This window comes from Leptodactylus fuscus, chromosome 3, assembly GCF_031893055.1.
Source record: "Leptodactylus fuscus isolate aLepFus1 chromosome 3, aLepFus1.hap2, whole genome shotgun sequence".
Lineage (NCBI taxonomy): Eukaryota > Metazoa > Chordata > Amphibia > Anura > Leptodactylidae > Leptodactylus > Leptodactylus fuscus.
The window spans coordinates 85224129-85239162 of record NC_134267.1 but is presented as its reverse complement, the minus strand read 5'-3'; the positions used below and the strand labels follow the sequence as shown (position 1 = coordinate 85239162).

Sequence of the window (15034 nt, the reverse complement as noted above, 5' to 3'; positions counted from 1 at the left end):
TATTTTAATACTGATGTAAAAAAGAACCAACAAATAATGTCTGGAGCTGAGTAGAAGTTGTTAGAATTTGTATGTACAGGAAAGCAAAGCTGTAACAATCACATAACAGATCTGAATCAGCTCTTAAAGGGATATTCCCACGTCGCATACTCACCAGTCTTCACTGCTGTAAAATCTTCTTTCTTCCTGGTTTCTTGCATCATTTGGTGGGTGGGGTTTCACATGCAACCTGCCATTTAGCTCCGCCCCCAAATTACTGTGTAGCTCCGCCCACCACATAGCGTGATCCTATGGGGTGGCTGAAGGGCCAGTGATGTCATCAAAGGTCCTCAAACAACACTATTTGCACAATATTGGACTATGAAATACAGGCAGGAGCAACTCCATTCTGTGTTACATACAGAGACTGCCTGTCTCTGCCATAATGAACATAATTGAATTAGCTAGCCTGATAACTTGGAGAACAGAAGACGTTCAGAAATGAAAGCAGCTCCTCTCCCCTATCTGAGTGCAGGACTTAGGTCACGTGGTGCAGACACAGGAATAGCTAGAAACGAAGGCTGGCTCCCGTGCACTTAGCCCCTCCTCCCTCCCCCCTGAGAGCAGCACATACATCACTTGGCTTTTGAGCAGATAAGTCAAGGGCCGTGTCAACAATGAATTGAATAAAGTAAGGTAGTGGACAAACAAATCAGTTTTGCTGAAGCAATGTATTTAGGAAAAGTCTTACATCCACATTAACAAGCAGTATAGATAGGATCCTTGTGATGGGACAACCTCTTTAAGCTACAGTTTACAATGTTATACTTTGTATAGGGATGGGCAAAAGGTGGCCCAGTGGTGCTCAAAGCATTAAAGGGAACATGTGAGGTGGTTTTCCCACAATAACCTGGCCCCATCATGTGCAAAATTAAGTACTTATACCTAAATGTAGCCGGCCTCTAGCCATCAAACTGTTGTTCTTTGAGCAGTGTTAGGGCTCGTTCACATCTGCGTTGCCCTCTCCGTACTTGAGGTTTCCGTTTCCTGCCTAAAACAGAGGCAGGAGATGGAAACCTGCAGGAGACTTTCTCACCCATTCATTTGAATGGGTGAGAGAGATGTCCGGCCGTGAGCGGCGGTGAGCGTTTTGCGCTCTCCGCCGCGAAACCGGGTTTTATAATCCGGACACAGAGTCGAACATGCAGTACTCTGTGTCCGGAAAAAAAAATCCGGTTTCGCGGCGGAGAGCCTAAAACGCTCACCGCCGCTCACGGCCGGACCCGGTCTATGGTTTCTGTCTTCTGGCATGCAGAAGACGGAAACCATAGAACGGAGACCTTGAACGCAGGTGTGAACCTAGCGTCAGAAGCCACACAATACAACATGTTTTTGCAGCCTGAGAGATTGATATTACAGAAGGATATATATGTTTAGGTGTGTAGTATCAATATACTAATGGTTTATGATTATTTACCTACTTTCTTTGTACTCTAGGTATGTAAAGACTTACTTACTTCCTGATAAGTCCACAACCAGTAAGATGAAAACAAGTGTAAAGAAAAATACAGTTGATCCTTCATTTAATGAATGTTTAAAGGTAACTGCTCAAATAATCTCCATTATAATGAATGTGCCATCTACTATTTGTAGTAGCAGAGTGTTGTACTGTGTTAGCCATCTCTAAATATAAATATTTGAACAGTGCCACAAGTTTTTGTATATAATTGATATGGGCTTAAAGTGTAGACTCTCAGCATTAATTTGAGGGTATTCACATCCTAACTGGAGGAAGGGTTTACAAATTACAGCTCTGTAAGATGTAGCTGCCTCTTTTTCAAAGGACCAGGGGTAATTCGACAATTATCTCAAAAGCTATTTGATGGGTTGCATGGGCTATTCCCTTAATTCCTCATCAGTTAAGCAGGCAAAAGGTCTGGAGTTGATTCCAGATGTGGCATTTGCATTTGAAAGCTGTTTCTGTGAACCCACAACATGCAGTCAAAGGAGCTCTTGATGGAAGTGAAACAGACCATCATTACGCTAAAAAACAAAGAAATACATCAGAGAGATAGTTGAAATGTTAAGAGTGGCCAAATCACAATTTGCTGCATTCTGGTAAAAAAACAAAAGGTGCACTGGTGAGCTCAGGAACTCAAAAAGGCCTGGACATCCAAAGAACACCACAGTGGTGGATGATCGCAGAACCCTTTCCATGGTGAAAAAATCCTTCACAACATCTAGCCAAGTGAAGAACACTCTCTAAGAAGTGGGTGTATTAGTATGCAAGTCTAACATATAGTGAAGACTTCATGAAAGGTAATACAGAGGTTTCACCAAGGAGCAAACCATTAATCAGCCTCAAAAATAGAAAGGCCAGATTAGACTTTGCTAAAAAGAAGACAAAGCCAGCTGGGACTCTATACGTAGCATCCCCACTTTCTTCACTTCGTGACATAACTGTGGATCTGCCTAAAGGCTGCAGCAGAGGGCAGCCAGGACAGGAGCATGAGCAGGTGAGTAAAAAGTATCAGCTGCTGCTTATTGCAAAAATACAATAAGTAGTGGCTGTTTTTTTAAAAAAAAACCTCCCCCAGTTTACTCCATGAGGCACCACCTGAGGCCATCACCTCAGGTCACCTCATGACAGATACGCCCCTGACCACTAGTATTGGCCACATTCAACAAACGTTTTGAGGTGGAATTAATAGAAGACCAGGGTTAGTCTAGATATTTAGAATTTTTTTAAACTGATTTTAATTTTAAAAAAATATAATATTTTATCTGATATAACTGAGAACTATATCATATAATTGTGGGTTAACGTCTTTCGTGAAATATTTTGAAGCACATGCAATACTCAATATCATTCTAATACATTATATTACATACCTCTAAATATTCCTCCCTGCAGTACACTATTGAACGATCCCAGTTGGAGACACGAACTCTTCAGGTATCAGTGTGGCATGCTGGGAGACTGAAAAGAAAGGTCTTCCTAGGGGAAGTGCTGATTCCACTGGAATTCTGGGACTTTGAAGACAACACAACTAAATCATTTACTTGGTACCAGCTGAAAGCAAAGGTATGGTATAGTAAATGAATTACCTACATAGAAAAAATGATGTATTCTCTGCAGTAGACTGTAACAGCATTGATAAAGTTAGAAAGCTTTAGGTTTAGCACCCCCAAAAAAAAAAGGTTCCAGTGGGCCAATGTCCTTCTAGTCCACTCTTTTAGCAAAACAAACATAAAAAAAGAAGAAATACTCATCTTATAATATACACTTCAGTGCCAAGCAGCTGCTCATGGCTGTCTTCCTTTGCATGGTGAAAAGATAGAAGTAAAGGAAGCCGAACTTATCACATTTGATCACACAAATGTTTATAAGAATGCCAGTTCCTTGACATTGTCCCAGGTAAACAGGGCAGGACTCAGCTGACAAATGAGCAAGTCTAAAATGTATTGTTTAATCAGGTCTCTAAATAGTTGTTATATATCAAGATAATATGGTACTCCTATTTGGAACGGTGCTCAGGAAGGGACAATCTACTTTGCTACTTTGCTTACATACCAATATCACAGTTCTAGCTGTAAAATTTCCAGCTTCAGTTACTTCCAATCCCAACTGTTTCAATATGTGATATTTTTGGAAATCTTTGAATTATAACTGTGATCTTGATGTTACATGAAATAAAACCCTGGATATAACTGTTTGAATTGCCCTCTCCCAAGCCTTGGCTTTCCTACATTACAAAAAAGACTGCCCAAATATGCCGTGAAAACAGAGTATAGCTTTCAACAGGGGTGAACCTAGCCTCTCTGCTGCCTGAAGCAAACTATAGAACTATACACTTTATTAACTTCAAAGTTTACACAATAAGCTATGAAACAGCTGCAGATTCCAATAAAATACTGTTTTACACTTTTGCAACTAGAAATGTTGGTTGCAATAAGATTCCATTCACCCACATTGGTAGAGAAGTTGCAAAAGGAGTTAACAATCTTTGGCCGTGCAAACCAAAGCACTAGCCTAAATGAGCATGGAGAGCATGGAGAGAGTCCTAGTGGACATAGTTGCACTGCCCAGGAACAATTATTGTGCAACACTATTTTTCTTAAAAGGCAAAAATTCCCACAGACATCAAATTCAGTGAGATTCTTCTGTAGGTGTAATGTGTAGCTGTCACAATACTTGTCCATATGTTATACAGTATATGCATATACTATATTAAACCTGCACTTGTTGTAAAAGATAACTTATAGGTTGTTATAGACAAATCGCAACTGTTTTCTACACTAGTTTTGTCTGGAAAGCTGTCTTTCTAGCGGTATATAAACCGCACTTTCATGAGGTCATGAAAGGTCCTCTTTAAAGGGGCTCTATCAGCAAAATTATGCTAATAGAGCCCCACACATGCGTAAATAGCCTTTAAAAAGGCTATTCAGGCACCGTAAATGCTATATTAAACCCTGGTCACGTTTTTAAATAAAAGCATTAAAACATATATGCTAATCGTACCTGAACATGCACCATGGGTGGGGATGCACGGTGCAACGTCAGCTTCGGGCACGACTACCTCTTCTGTCTTCTTGTAGTAACATCCTCTGGTTCCGTGTCTTCTTCCGTCTTCTTGTCTTCAAAGCCCGTGCCTGTGTAGTAGCACTTCCCTCCGGAGCGCTACTGCGCAGACTCACTCGCCATATTATTTAATGGCAGTTCGTGAGTGTACTGCTCAGTAGCACTCCGGAGGGAAGCGCTACTACGCAGGCGTGGGATTTGAAGACAAGAAGACGGAAGAAGACACGGAACCAGAGGTCGTCACTACAAGAAGACAGAAAAGGCAGGCGGGCCCGAAGCTGACGTCGCACCGTGCATCCCCGCCCATGGTGCACGTTCAGGTACGATTAGCATATATGTTTTAATGCTTTTATTTAAAAATGGGACCGGGGTTTAATATAGCATTTACGGTGCCTGAATAGCCTTTTTAAAGGCTATTCATGCATATGTGGGGCTCTATTAGCATGATTTTGCTGATAGAGCCCCTTTAAGAATAGGTGAGTACCCATCTAAAAGACTCAAAAGTGGCCTACTACTTCTACAAACATTTCACCCTATGAGCGCTCTCATTCTTTTTTTCATAATCCTACACTGTGATCTACACTAGTTTCGATAACTCTTCTTTGTTGTCTCTATGTTTTATACTATAGCCAAAAAAGACTGAAGAGCTGACATTGCAATATCATGGAGAACTGTGTGTGAGACTCAGACTTGAGGTACCTCCAGTTTCTAGAGCGTTCCTGTATGAGCATATGTCAGATGGTAAGAAGTCTCAGACAGTCCAGAATAAGAATCACCTTTCATAGTATAATGTATTTCTTTGCTTAACTTCTGTTCTTGATACAGAAAAAGCTGAAAGGCATTTTGAAGCGGTCCAGCTCCATGTTGTAATAAAAAGTGCCAGAAATTTGTCGCTGAGACCTGATGGTTTTGTAAGCCCTTTTGTGAAGAGGTAAATTGAGAGATCTGAATTTCCAGTTTTGGTACAAGTCACGCTGAGCTTAAAGGTTTCTTTTGTCTGTTTATTGAATTCTTTAGTTGCCTGGTTCTGCCAAACAAGCAAGAAGTGAAGCAAAGGACTCCAGTGTTGAGAAGACAACTCTGTCCAGAATGGAATCACACAATCATCTATGATATAACTAAGCAAAGTGATCTCAAGATGTCTAGACTGGATCTAACTGCATGGGATCAAGGCTTGAATGAGCGATTTCTTGGTGGAACCAGTTTGAGCATAGGTAGAGTATAATCATTCCTTCCAGATGTATGCCCTCAAAGGTAGTGAGATACAAGGGCTGAACGCTGTCCAGACTATATTCCACCACAAAAATGCAAGGTAATCTGTAATTTCACATGACCAGCAGCAGAAGATTGACCAACTTTGACCAATGATGATCCACCGCTTTACTTTTAAAACATAGGCAGCATCTCAATTTTTTTAAATTTTTTTGCTATTGTGTTGGGAGGTGTAAGAACAGTGTGTTATGCCATCCTATAGTGAAAATAAGACGAAATCTAACTTTTATTTCACTGTCCTCCCTAACACCGCCTGTACCACTCCTTTCACAGCATGTCCCTCTCACTAACAAGCCAATGGGCATGTGCAGTGAAACAACATAGGAACAAGGTTGTATCACTCAGTACTGGCAGTGTTTTAGACAGGAGCTGAGAAAATTGAATTAGTTCTTACCGGTAATACGGATTCTTGGAATCCTCCATGACGGCACCACCTAGAGGACCTATAGAGACAGGAAACTGAGGATAAAAGCAGGATCCCTTCCCTAAGGAACCTAGGGTTTATAAATTACAAAAGAAGTCCTCAAAATTATTAGTAGGGTGCTGTCATCCTCCATGACAGAGCAAGACCGGTAATGATTGATACTCACCTGGTAAGTACAAAGGTTTACCCTTTGAAAAAGGCCATTGCAGATCTTTGTTCTCTGAAGAATGGGACTAGAAACACTGGCTTCTATAGAGGAGAGGTCCTGCTTTTAACCTCTCTGACGCTTTAGGTCACAGAATCAACCTCCACGGAGGATGACTTGAGAAATATAAGTTATATTAGGTCTTTCACTATAGTGTGACATACAGAAGACAGGGACTGTAGAAGTAGATTAAGGAGTCTGTTTCTGCAACCAATACTAGCTGTAGGCAGTGTATATAGTACATACTATACACATTGCTCCAGATTTACAAGGTCTTGTATGCTATTTTCTGGTGTACAAGGTATGAAAAGTAGCAATTTTTTGTTGTTGTTGTTGCACCTTATGTGACTTATTGAAATTTGCGCCATCTTTGTCACTTTTTTGTAAAAGGGGTTGGTGAAGGTATACATGGGGCGGGTCAGCCTTGTTAAATGTATTTACATCGGAAATCTAGGCCTTTATGCCAGATATGAGCTACTATACATTTCTCCCAGACACACTGCCTGGTGGACGGTATACCTCACTTCGTCATATATGACACACATCCTCCGCCAGCTCCAGGACTATGAACACGAAAAAATCGTGAATAGATCACAATGTGCATTTTTTTTTCTGCCCTATCAGTGTGTCTTTTTGTAGAATGGGACGGGGAGAACATACAAACTCTTTGCAGATGTTGTTCCTGGCAGGATTCGAACCCAAGACTCCAGCGCTGCAAGGGTGCAGTGCTAACCACTGAGCCACCGTGTTGCTCCTAAAACTTATGGCTTTTGGAATGCAGGGCGTATAAAACGAAAATGTTAAATGTCTGTATCCCGTAAGGATACATTTGAGTGCTTAAAGTGCTTAAAAGCCTGTGTTCAGAGTAACAGTGAAACAACTCAGACCCGCCTGCAAGTGTTGCCGTCATAGTTAGTCCCAGCACCAGGACATACATGTATGTGCTGGTTGCGTAGGGGTTTGTTAGCACATTTCTGTTTACACCCAGACCAGCCAACAAAACTGTGTTTCTTAAAGAGGACCTTTCACCACTTTTGGGCACATGCAGTGTTATATACTGCTGGAAAGCTGACAGTGCCCGGTGTAAAGAGCTTACGGTGCCGGTACTGTAGTGCTCTATGGTCAGAAGGGCGTTTCTGACCATTAGCCAGAGACGTCCTTCTGCCTCGCGGCGCCAATCACGCTGTGCTGTGGAGCGGGGAGGAACTCCCCCCTCCCGCTCCTGATAATGCTCGTCTATGGACGAGCTGTGTGAGCAGAGGGAGGGGAAAGTTCCTCCCCGCTCCACAGCACAGCGCGATTGGCGCCGCGAGGCAGAAGGACGTTCCTAGCTAATGGTCAGAAACGCCCTTCTGACCATAGAGCACTACGGTACCGGCACCGTAAGCTCTTTACACCGGGCACAGATCGGGAAAGCCGACAGTGCGCTGAATTCAGCGCACTGTCAGCTTTCCAGCAGTATATAACACTGCATGTGCCCAAAAGTGGTGAAAGGTCCTCTTTAATTGTGTTGTGAGTACACAGATGCTTTTTACTAGCAGTAACATGTGCTATAATGGAAAACTAAGACTAATCTAAAATGCTGAATACGTGGCTTAAAAATCAAATGCATGTGTTAATTCAGGTAAGAACAAAGATGTGTATTAACATCCTTAGGCTGTGGCCCCACGTTGTGGAAAAGCTGGGGTTTTTTTTGGTTGTTTTGGGGTTTTTTTAATACCGATTTTGCTACGGTATAGCATTTATACTTCTCCCTCTGCTAAATTCACTCCGGGCTAATAACTATAATAATCTCACCCAATGCCTTGACATGACTCTGAAAATAGAAGCCATTTTCTAAACCACGTATATGCTGTTGTAGGGGCAGTCAGTGGCTATTGAACTGTCTATTTTTGTATCAAAATGCTATTTTGCTGCTGAGAAATTCAATTTCTAATCTATATTGAAGCTATGTTAGCTATGCCAACTACCCTACAGCAGTGTATAAGTGGCTTAGAAGAGATTTTGGTGGTGGAACACTCCCTTTAATAGTTCGTTACCACAAATGTATTCTACGCATTGAGGGTTAATGTAAATCCTTCTACATGTGTATTTCAGACTGCAAACTTCATACATAAATTATTATTTTTTTTTTTCCTTGCTAATGTTAGCTGCAGGGATAAATGAAGAGAATGGGTTATACTAAATACATAGAATAGATAACTAGTGATCCATCCATAAGTAAATATTAATAAAAGGCATATATATTTGTGAATATATCAAGTTCTCTTTCAGGTGAAGAAGACAGTGCCAGTGACTATCACCAACCATCACATCTTTTATGGGAGCAACTTCTCAGTATACCAAATGAATGGATGGAAGAGACTCTTGCCTTACAAGCCAACAAGGAAGTTTTTCATTTTTGACCTTCCTGATTTGCCATATTTGTACTTTATAATTTTATATTTTATCCTTATAGTTTCTATTATGGGTTTACTCCTTCCTGTACTATTATGGCGGCTGCTCTGCAGCAGAGCGATCACTATAGCTACTGGGTCTCTGCTGTAATGTACAGTGGAGACCTGGAGATAAATGCGATCGAGGGGTATTGAAAACCAAAACCCCTCCAAGTAAAAAAAAATTGCCCCTGGGGCAAGTCCCAATGGCCTCATACCTTTCCTGTTGCAGACCGGCTCCCCTGTGACAAGGTTTCGATAGTCAACCTGTTCTCATGGCAGCCTGGAGCCTCATGAAGGCTTTCAGACCTGTCATATGTATATTACTATTGAGGCTGGTCTATGAAAAGTCTCCATAGTAATGGAGTGAATCTATCACAGACTTCAATACAGTTTTATTGCAGTCTATGGGACTTACAATTAAATGATTGCAGGTACAAGCGCCCCCAGTGGGCTAATAAAATAGTAAAAAAAATAAGTTTTAAAAAATATGTAAAAAAAACCAAACAGTAAACAAACTTACATTACATATAAAACAAAAAATTGCAGTGAAACACATACTCATCAGGTATCCCTATGTCCAAAAATGCCACGTCTGCATACCTATCAAAATATTTTACCCGTACAGCCAACTGTATAGTAGGAAAAAAAATTAAAAGTGCTGACTGTGACAGTTTTGCCTCTGATATATAGACATTCCCCAAAATGGTATAACTAAGCACACCTGTACCATTAAAAATGGCTTCTCTCTGCATCCTTGTACACAGAAATAGAACAAAGTTATGGATGTCAGAATATGGCGACTTTAAGAATGTTATGAGTTTTGGAAGGTGAAGAGTTAAAATGTATAGATATTTTTATAAATCTATAGTAAAGGTATTAAGTATCAGCTTTGTAAAATATTTTACCATGGAAAAATGCTTCTTTGTCCTGTAATTCCTCCCCCCCCCCCCTCTTTCCTGCACTCATCACGTCCCTTAATAAAAGTCACCTCCATACTCCAGCAGCCGGTACACAGGGAGCAGCAAGATAAGGAAAGCTAGTTAAAGAAGTTAATGACTTAAAGGGAACCTGTGGCATGAAAAATGCAGTCCAATATGTAGACAACATGTTATAGACTAGAGCAGATTGATGGGTTTGCTGGAAAAAATTCAATAAAACCTGTCATTTATCTATTTATGTTTAAGCGCTGTCTATGTAAGCGTAAAGCAGAGGCTTTTAATCACTGATAGGGCCGCCTCTATGACTTCTCATCAAACATAGCTTTCAGTCACTGATGGAAACGCCCCCTTGACTTCTCAACATAGGAAAATCAAAGATTTCAATGCATAAAGCAATATATAAAGGTTATGCTGAATGTTTTCCTAGAAAACCATATATCAATCTGTTCAGCTCACTCTGCTCTCTAACATTCTTGCTTAAAGGGATTCTACCACTAAAACACTTTTTTTTCTAGTTACCACGTCGGAATAGCCTTTAAAAAGGCTATTCGTCTCTTACCTGTGGAAGTGCTCTCCGCCGCGCCATTCGTTCAAAATACCGGTTTGTACCGGTATGCTAATGAGTTCTCTCGCAGCGATGGGGGCGTCCCCATCGCAGGAGCAGCGATGGGGGCGTCCCCATTGCAGCTCGAAAACTCACCGCAGCGCCGCCTCTCCGGTCTTCGGTGTCCTCCCCTTGCTTCTTCAACGTACTGTCGGACGCCTGTGCAGTACACTCTGTTCGATGAAGATTGCCGAACGTACTGCGCATGCGCGAAATAGCGGTCCCAGCCATAGTGCGGGCACCGCACTTTCGCGCATGCGCAGTACGTTCGGCAATCTTCGCCGAACAGAGAGCATACTGCGCAGGCGTCCGACAGACGCTGAAGAGGCAAGGGGAGGACACCGAAGACCGGAGAGGCAGCACTGCGGTGAGTTTTCGAGCTGCAATGGGGACGCCCCCATCGCTGCTCCTGCGATGGGGACGCCCCCATCGCTGCGAGAGAACTCATTAGCATACCGGTACAAACCGGTATTTTGAACGAACGGCGCAGCGGAGAGCACTTCCACAGGTAAGAGACGAATAGCCTTTTTAAAGGCTATTCCGACGTGGTAACTAGAAAAAAAAGTGTTTTAGTGGTAGAATCCCTTTAAAATGCAGACTGGACTGTATTTTCCATGTGGCATGTTCCCTTTAAGTTTTTTGGTGAGGATTTTGGCGCTGAATCCGTGTCAGAATCCACGTGGGAAAAAAAAGCCTTCCCACAGAGTTCTATGGGTTCCACTAGCTTTTTTTCCACTAGCGGAAGAAAAGCTTCCTTCAGGCGGATTCCACCTGCAAAAACCAATGCAGTCAATGGAAGGTGGAAAATCCACATGGAGTTGGAAAAACCACATGAAAAAACCGCTAGCGTTTTTTTTTTTTTCAAGGTCCATACACTGTGCTGGAGAAAAAAACCATTTCCTAATTCCTGAAGCGGATTTTTTCCTTGCCAAAAAACTCCGTGTGAATGGACCCTTAAGGGTGCATTCACATGGAGGAAAATGGTGCTGAATTTGGTATGGAATCCGTGTCAGATCAGCACTGAAAAAAAGCATCCCATTGACTTCAATGGGTTCCTTTTTCTGCTAGAAGAAATCTACTGCTGTTGTAAGCTTTGCACCACTATTTTCCAGTCTGGAAGGCAGGCACTTCGACTGAGCTAGATGGGCTCCATAAGAACATTATGTGACACATATATAGACCAACACTGTGGCTTTTGGTACAGTATAAATGAAAGCCACAACTGGTTAAAAACAGAGCTTCAGGTTGGGTTGAAATGTTTTGGACACATAGGGGTTAGGCCTTGTTCACATGTCCACATCCACAGTCTGCTCATGGGTTAATGGTGTGCTGTCCATGGTTGATCCACATTTCATGTCTGTAATAAGCAGATCAGTTTTTATTATTTTCATTTTCTATAATTTGATTGTCTATGGGTCCGTTAAAAACAAATGGCACATGGACCCATGCTAATGAAGTACCAAAACCAGGAAACGATGGACACTTTGTGGGTGTCCTAGCAGTGCACAACATATGGCCACAATACAAAAATCGCCCATAGGTCTGTCAGTCTAGTCCATACACAACAGATCATGGCAGACAGATGGCAGAAAAAAGCCAACACAACAGATTTTGCTTCTGACCAACTTTACTTGATGTTTGGATTATTTATGATCAGTCTGCAGTCAGTCCAAAATCTTCCAACTCAGATTCAATGTGTATGGCCATCTTTAGTCCATTCCAGCCAAAAAGAAGGGAGTTTTAGGAGAACTGCTCACTGGGAGGCGCATGCACCTGAGGGCTGTAATTTTACATCTTTTATATGTTTTGCTTTTTTAATAATCTCTCAAAAATCAGAGAATATGTTTGGTTATAGCGGTATTGTCACTATAGTTTGTGGAGCACTAGATAATTCTGTACACAAAATACAATCACGTAAATAGTTACTAGAAAGAATGTGCTGAAAAGCTTTATTTTGTATCATAGCAGCAAAAACATTATTATTCGCATACTGTTTCATATAATATGCTGTGCTCTGAAATTTTAGTAATGTTCGTAGCGATTGATAATGTTATAAGTATAAAAAAAAGTCCATTGTTGAAATAGAAACAGCATTAAAATTTTATATGACAGACTGGAGAACATTTCAATTCTTATATTTCCATTATTGTAAGAGAAAGAGAAACCTATTTCCCATCAGTATCTATGTATAAGAAAGTTAGCATATTTCACATAAACAATTTATTTTTGCAATATACGATGAAAACCTATTTCCCTTTTAGCTAGTAGATGAAACACTTTATATCGTATAAAATACTACCACAAGTCATTTCCTTCTTACGTAATGAATATCACAAAGTACCTGGTATATGAATGAGAATCTACAAATGTGCCATGAGCTTAGAACTACTGTGTAGAGCAGCTATACACCATCATAAGTCACAACAGAAGAAGTTGTAGATCGACATCAACTCGAAGCAGAAATATTATATTTCATTTTTGAAAATGGAACCATCTCCTTATAAGTCATCAATATGTTACTTGTAGGAATCTGACACCTGGGACCTCCAACAACAGTTTGAAGAGGCCATGCCATCATGTTTCATTATATTCATCAGTCACATGGTAAATGCAATACAATATAATATACAGCGCTGTGATTGGTATGTATTCGGGGAAGAGACCACAGTAACCTCACCCAACTCTTCAAACTGCTGGGCCCTCCATGGATCAGATTGGTAACCTATCCTAAGAATGATTCGGAGAACTTGCCACTAGCCTTGCATTTTGCCTGCAGTGAATAAATGAATGGCTAACCTTGTAATGTCTGAATGGCTAAAGTCTATTCATGCCACAAGAGATAAGACCCTCATCTCATATTCATTAAAATGACATATGAACACAGATCAATCTTTGAATGACCTGTTTTTTGTTTTGAAAAGAATGTAACTTTTTGGTAAAAAAAGCCAAATGAATAGCTTGGCCATCCGGTAATGGATGGATGGATGAGATCTGCTGGAGCAGCTTCACATAACTGACTCATAAAAGGGGTTTTCAGGCTGGGGCCCCATGTTGCGATGCATTACCTAGAAAGTGGGTCAGATTCTGGCTAATCCTATCCACACATAGCAGAGAAAAATTTGCAACTGAAAAGCTTGTCGATTATACCTATGGAAACGCTGGTGTTTTCTGTATAGTTATAATAGAAGCATATAGTCCACAGAGGAAAACTGTGTGGACTTTCCATTAAAAACGCTGTTTAAAAAACGCAATTTGTTTCTGCTGCCTTTTCTGTAGTGTTTTTTGTAGCGATTCACTGCGTGGGACCTTCGCCTCAAGCAGGAAAATACCCTTTATGATGTTCATATAACCTAATAGGCCACAAGGGCAGGGTTACTTTCACGAAACAACCCCCTAAACTTCTGAGGCATACAAAATCAAAGTTAAAAAAAGGTCACAAAAAACTTCTCTTGTGAATAGAAACTCATTTACTAACAAATAAAATCTGATTGGTTTTTAGCCGCCTACCAATGCAGATTGTGCATAGAAATCACAATAAACATGGCCTAAACTACAGATACAATTGTCCATCTGGGATGAATATTCCAATATTACAAAATGATCACAAGTAAATTGTTTGATTCTGTTTACATGGTCAGCTTATGCGATCTCACAACTGTCACACAACAGATCCAAATGGCCGCCAACATTCTTTGGGTTTTGATAGCATAATAACACTGCTTGCTGCACTAATCTTGCCAAAAAGTGTGATAGAACTGCCAGCAGAAGCCTGAATAAAAGTATCAACGCAGCCCAAGTGCCAAATGTACAAATGTAGTCATTAGAGATGAGCGAACACTGTTATGAGTTTACCGGATGCCGGTCTTTGGAAAAGAGAAAAACTGACACCAAGTGTGATAGATTCTGCCAAAGGCTTGTACCTGTAAGCAGGCGTGCTTGTGCCAAAGGTGTGTAGTACTTTTAACATAAAACAGTCTCATATGCACAAGTATATGAAAAAGAACCAAGCACTATAAATGTGCAAACTACACTTGGCAAGGCCTGTACGTGTTTACATATTCAATTAAGGTATAAGCTCTATAAAGTGCCCTGCGTAAGTACCGCATGTCCCAAAATATTCCCTCTATTAAAACCAGTCATCTTTGTGAAAAGTTTAGGGAAGAAAAGCAGTTCTTGCAAAATATTCATGTGGACGTTTTGTATAGATCCTTATACAGGAATATCCATCTAGCAAACTATGGAACAGGGCGTGATTTTTTTTTTTCCAAACATAGTACATACAAATAGTAACAAAATTTGTCCATCCAAAACTTGATAGGACAGTATTACTATTACATTATACTGGACTGCCAGAACTCTTATAAAGTTGTAATAGGGTTGTATGCATAAACCCTAAAGCTTATTCTGAATTACAAGGATATCTTTTTGGAAAGTCTTAACATTATCATGTCAGGATCCAACCTAGGTCGCAGAAAGCTTTTAAATGTGACCCAAATATAATTCTTACTATGTAACTAAACCAGTATCAAAAACAAAAGGTGTTCTAATAAACTGCAATAAATGACACTCTTTTAGGATTAACACAATGTTTG

General features: G+C 40.7%; 1 protein-coding gene across 1 annotated transcript in view; it reads left to right on the top strand.

The window, feature by feature from the left end:
* Window positions 1-8919, top strand: part of SYTL3 (synaptotagmin like 3) — a 50752-nt gene extending 41833 nt beyond the window's left edge. The window contains exons 11-16 of the mRNA XM_075267878.1: window positions 1477-1579; window positions 2894-3064; window positions 5191-5302; window positions 5387-5492; window positions 5579-5775; window positions 8737-8919. Coding sequence (XP_075123979.1) covers window positions 1477-1579; window positions 2894-3064; window positions 5191-5302; window positions 5387-5492; window positions 5579-5775; window positions 8737-8867 — 820 coding nt within the window. The 3' untranslated portion in view covers window positions 8868-8919. The remainder of the gene's footprint in view (window positions 1-1476; window positions 1580-2893; window positions 3065-5190; window positions 5303-5386; window positions 5493-5578; window positions 5776-8736) is intronic.
* Window positions 8920-15034: the final 6115 nt, after the last annotated feature.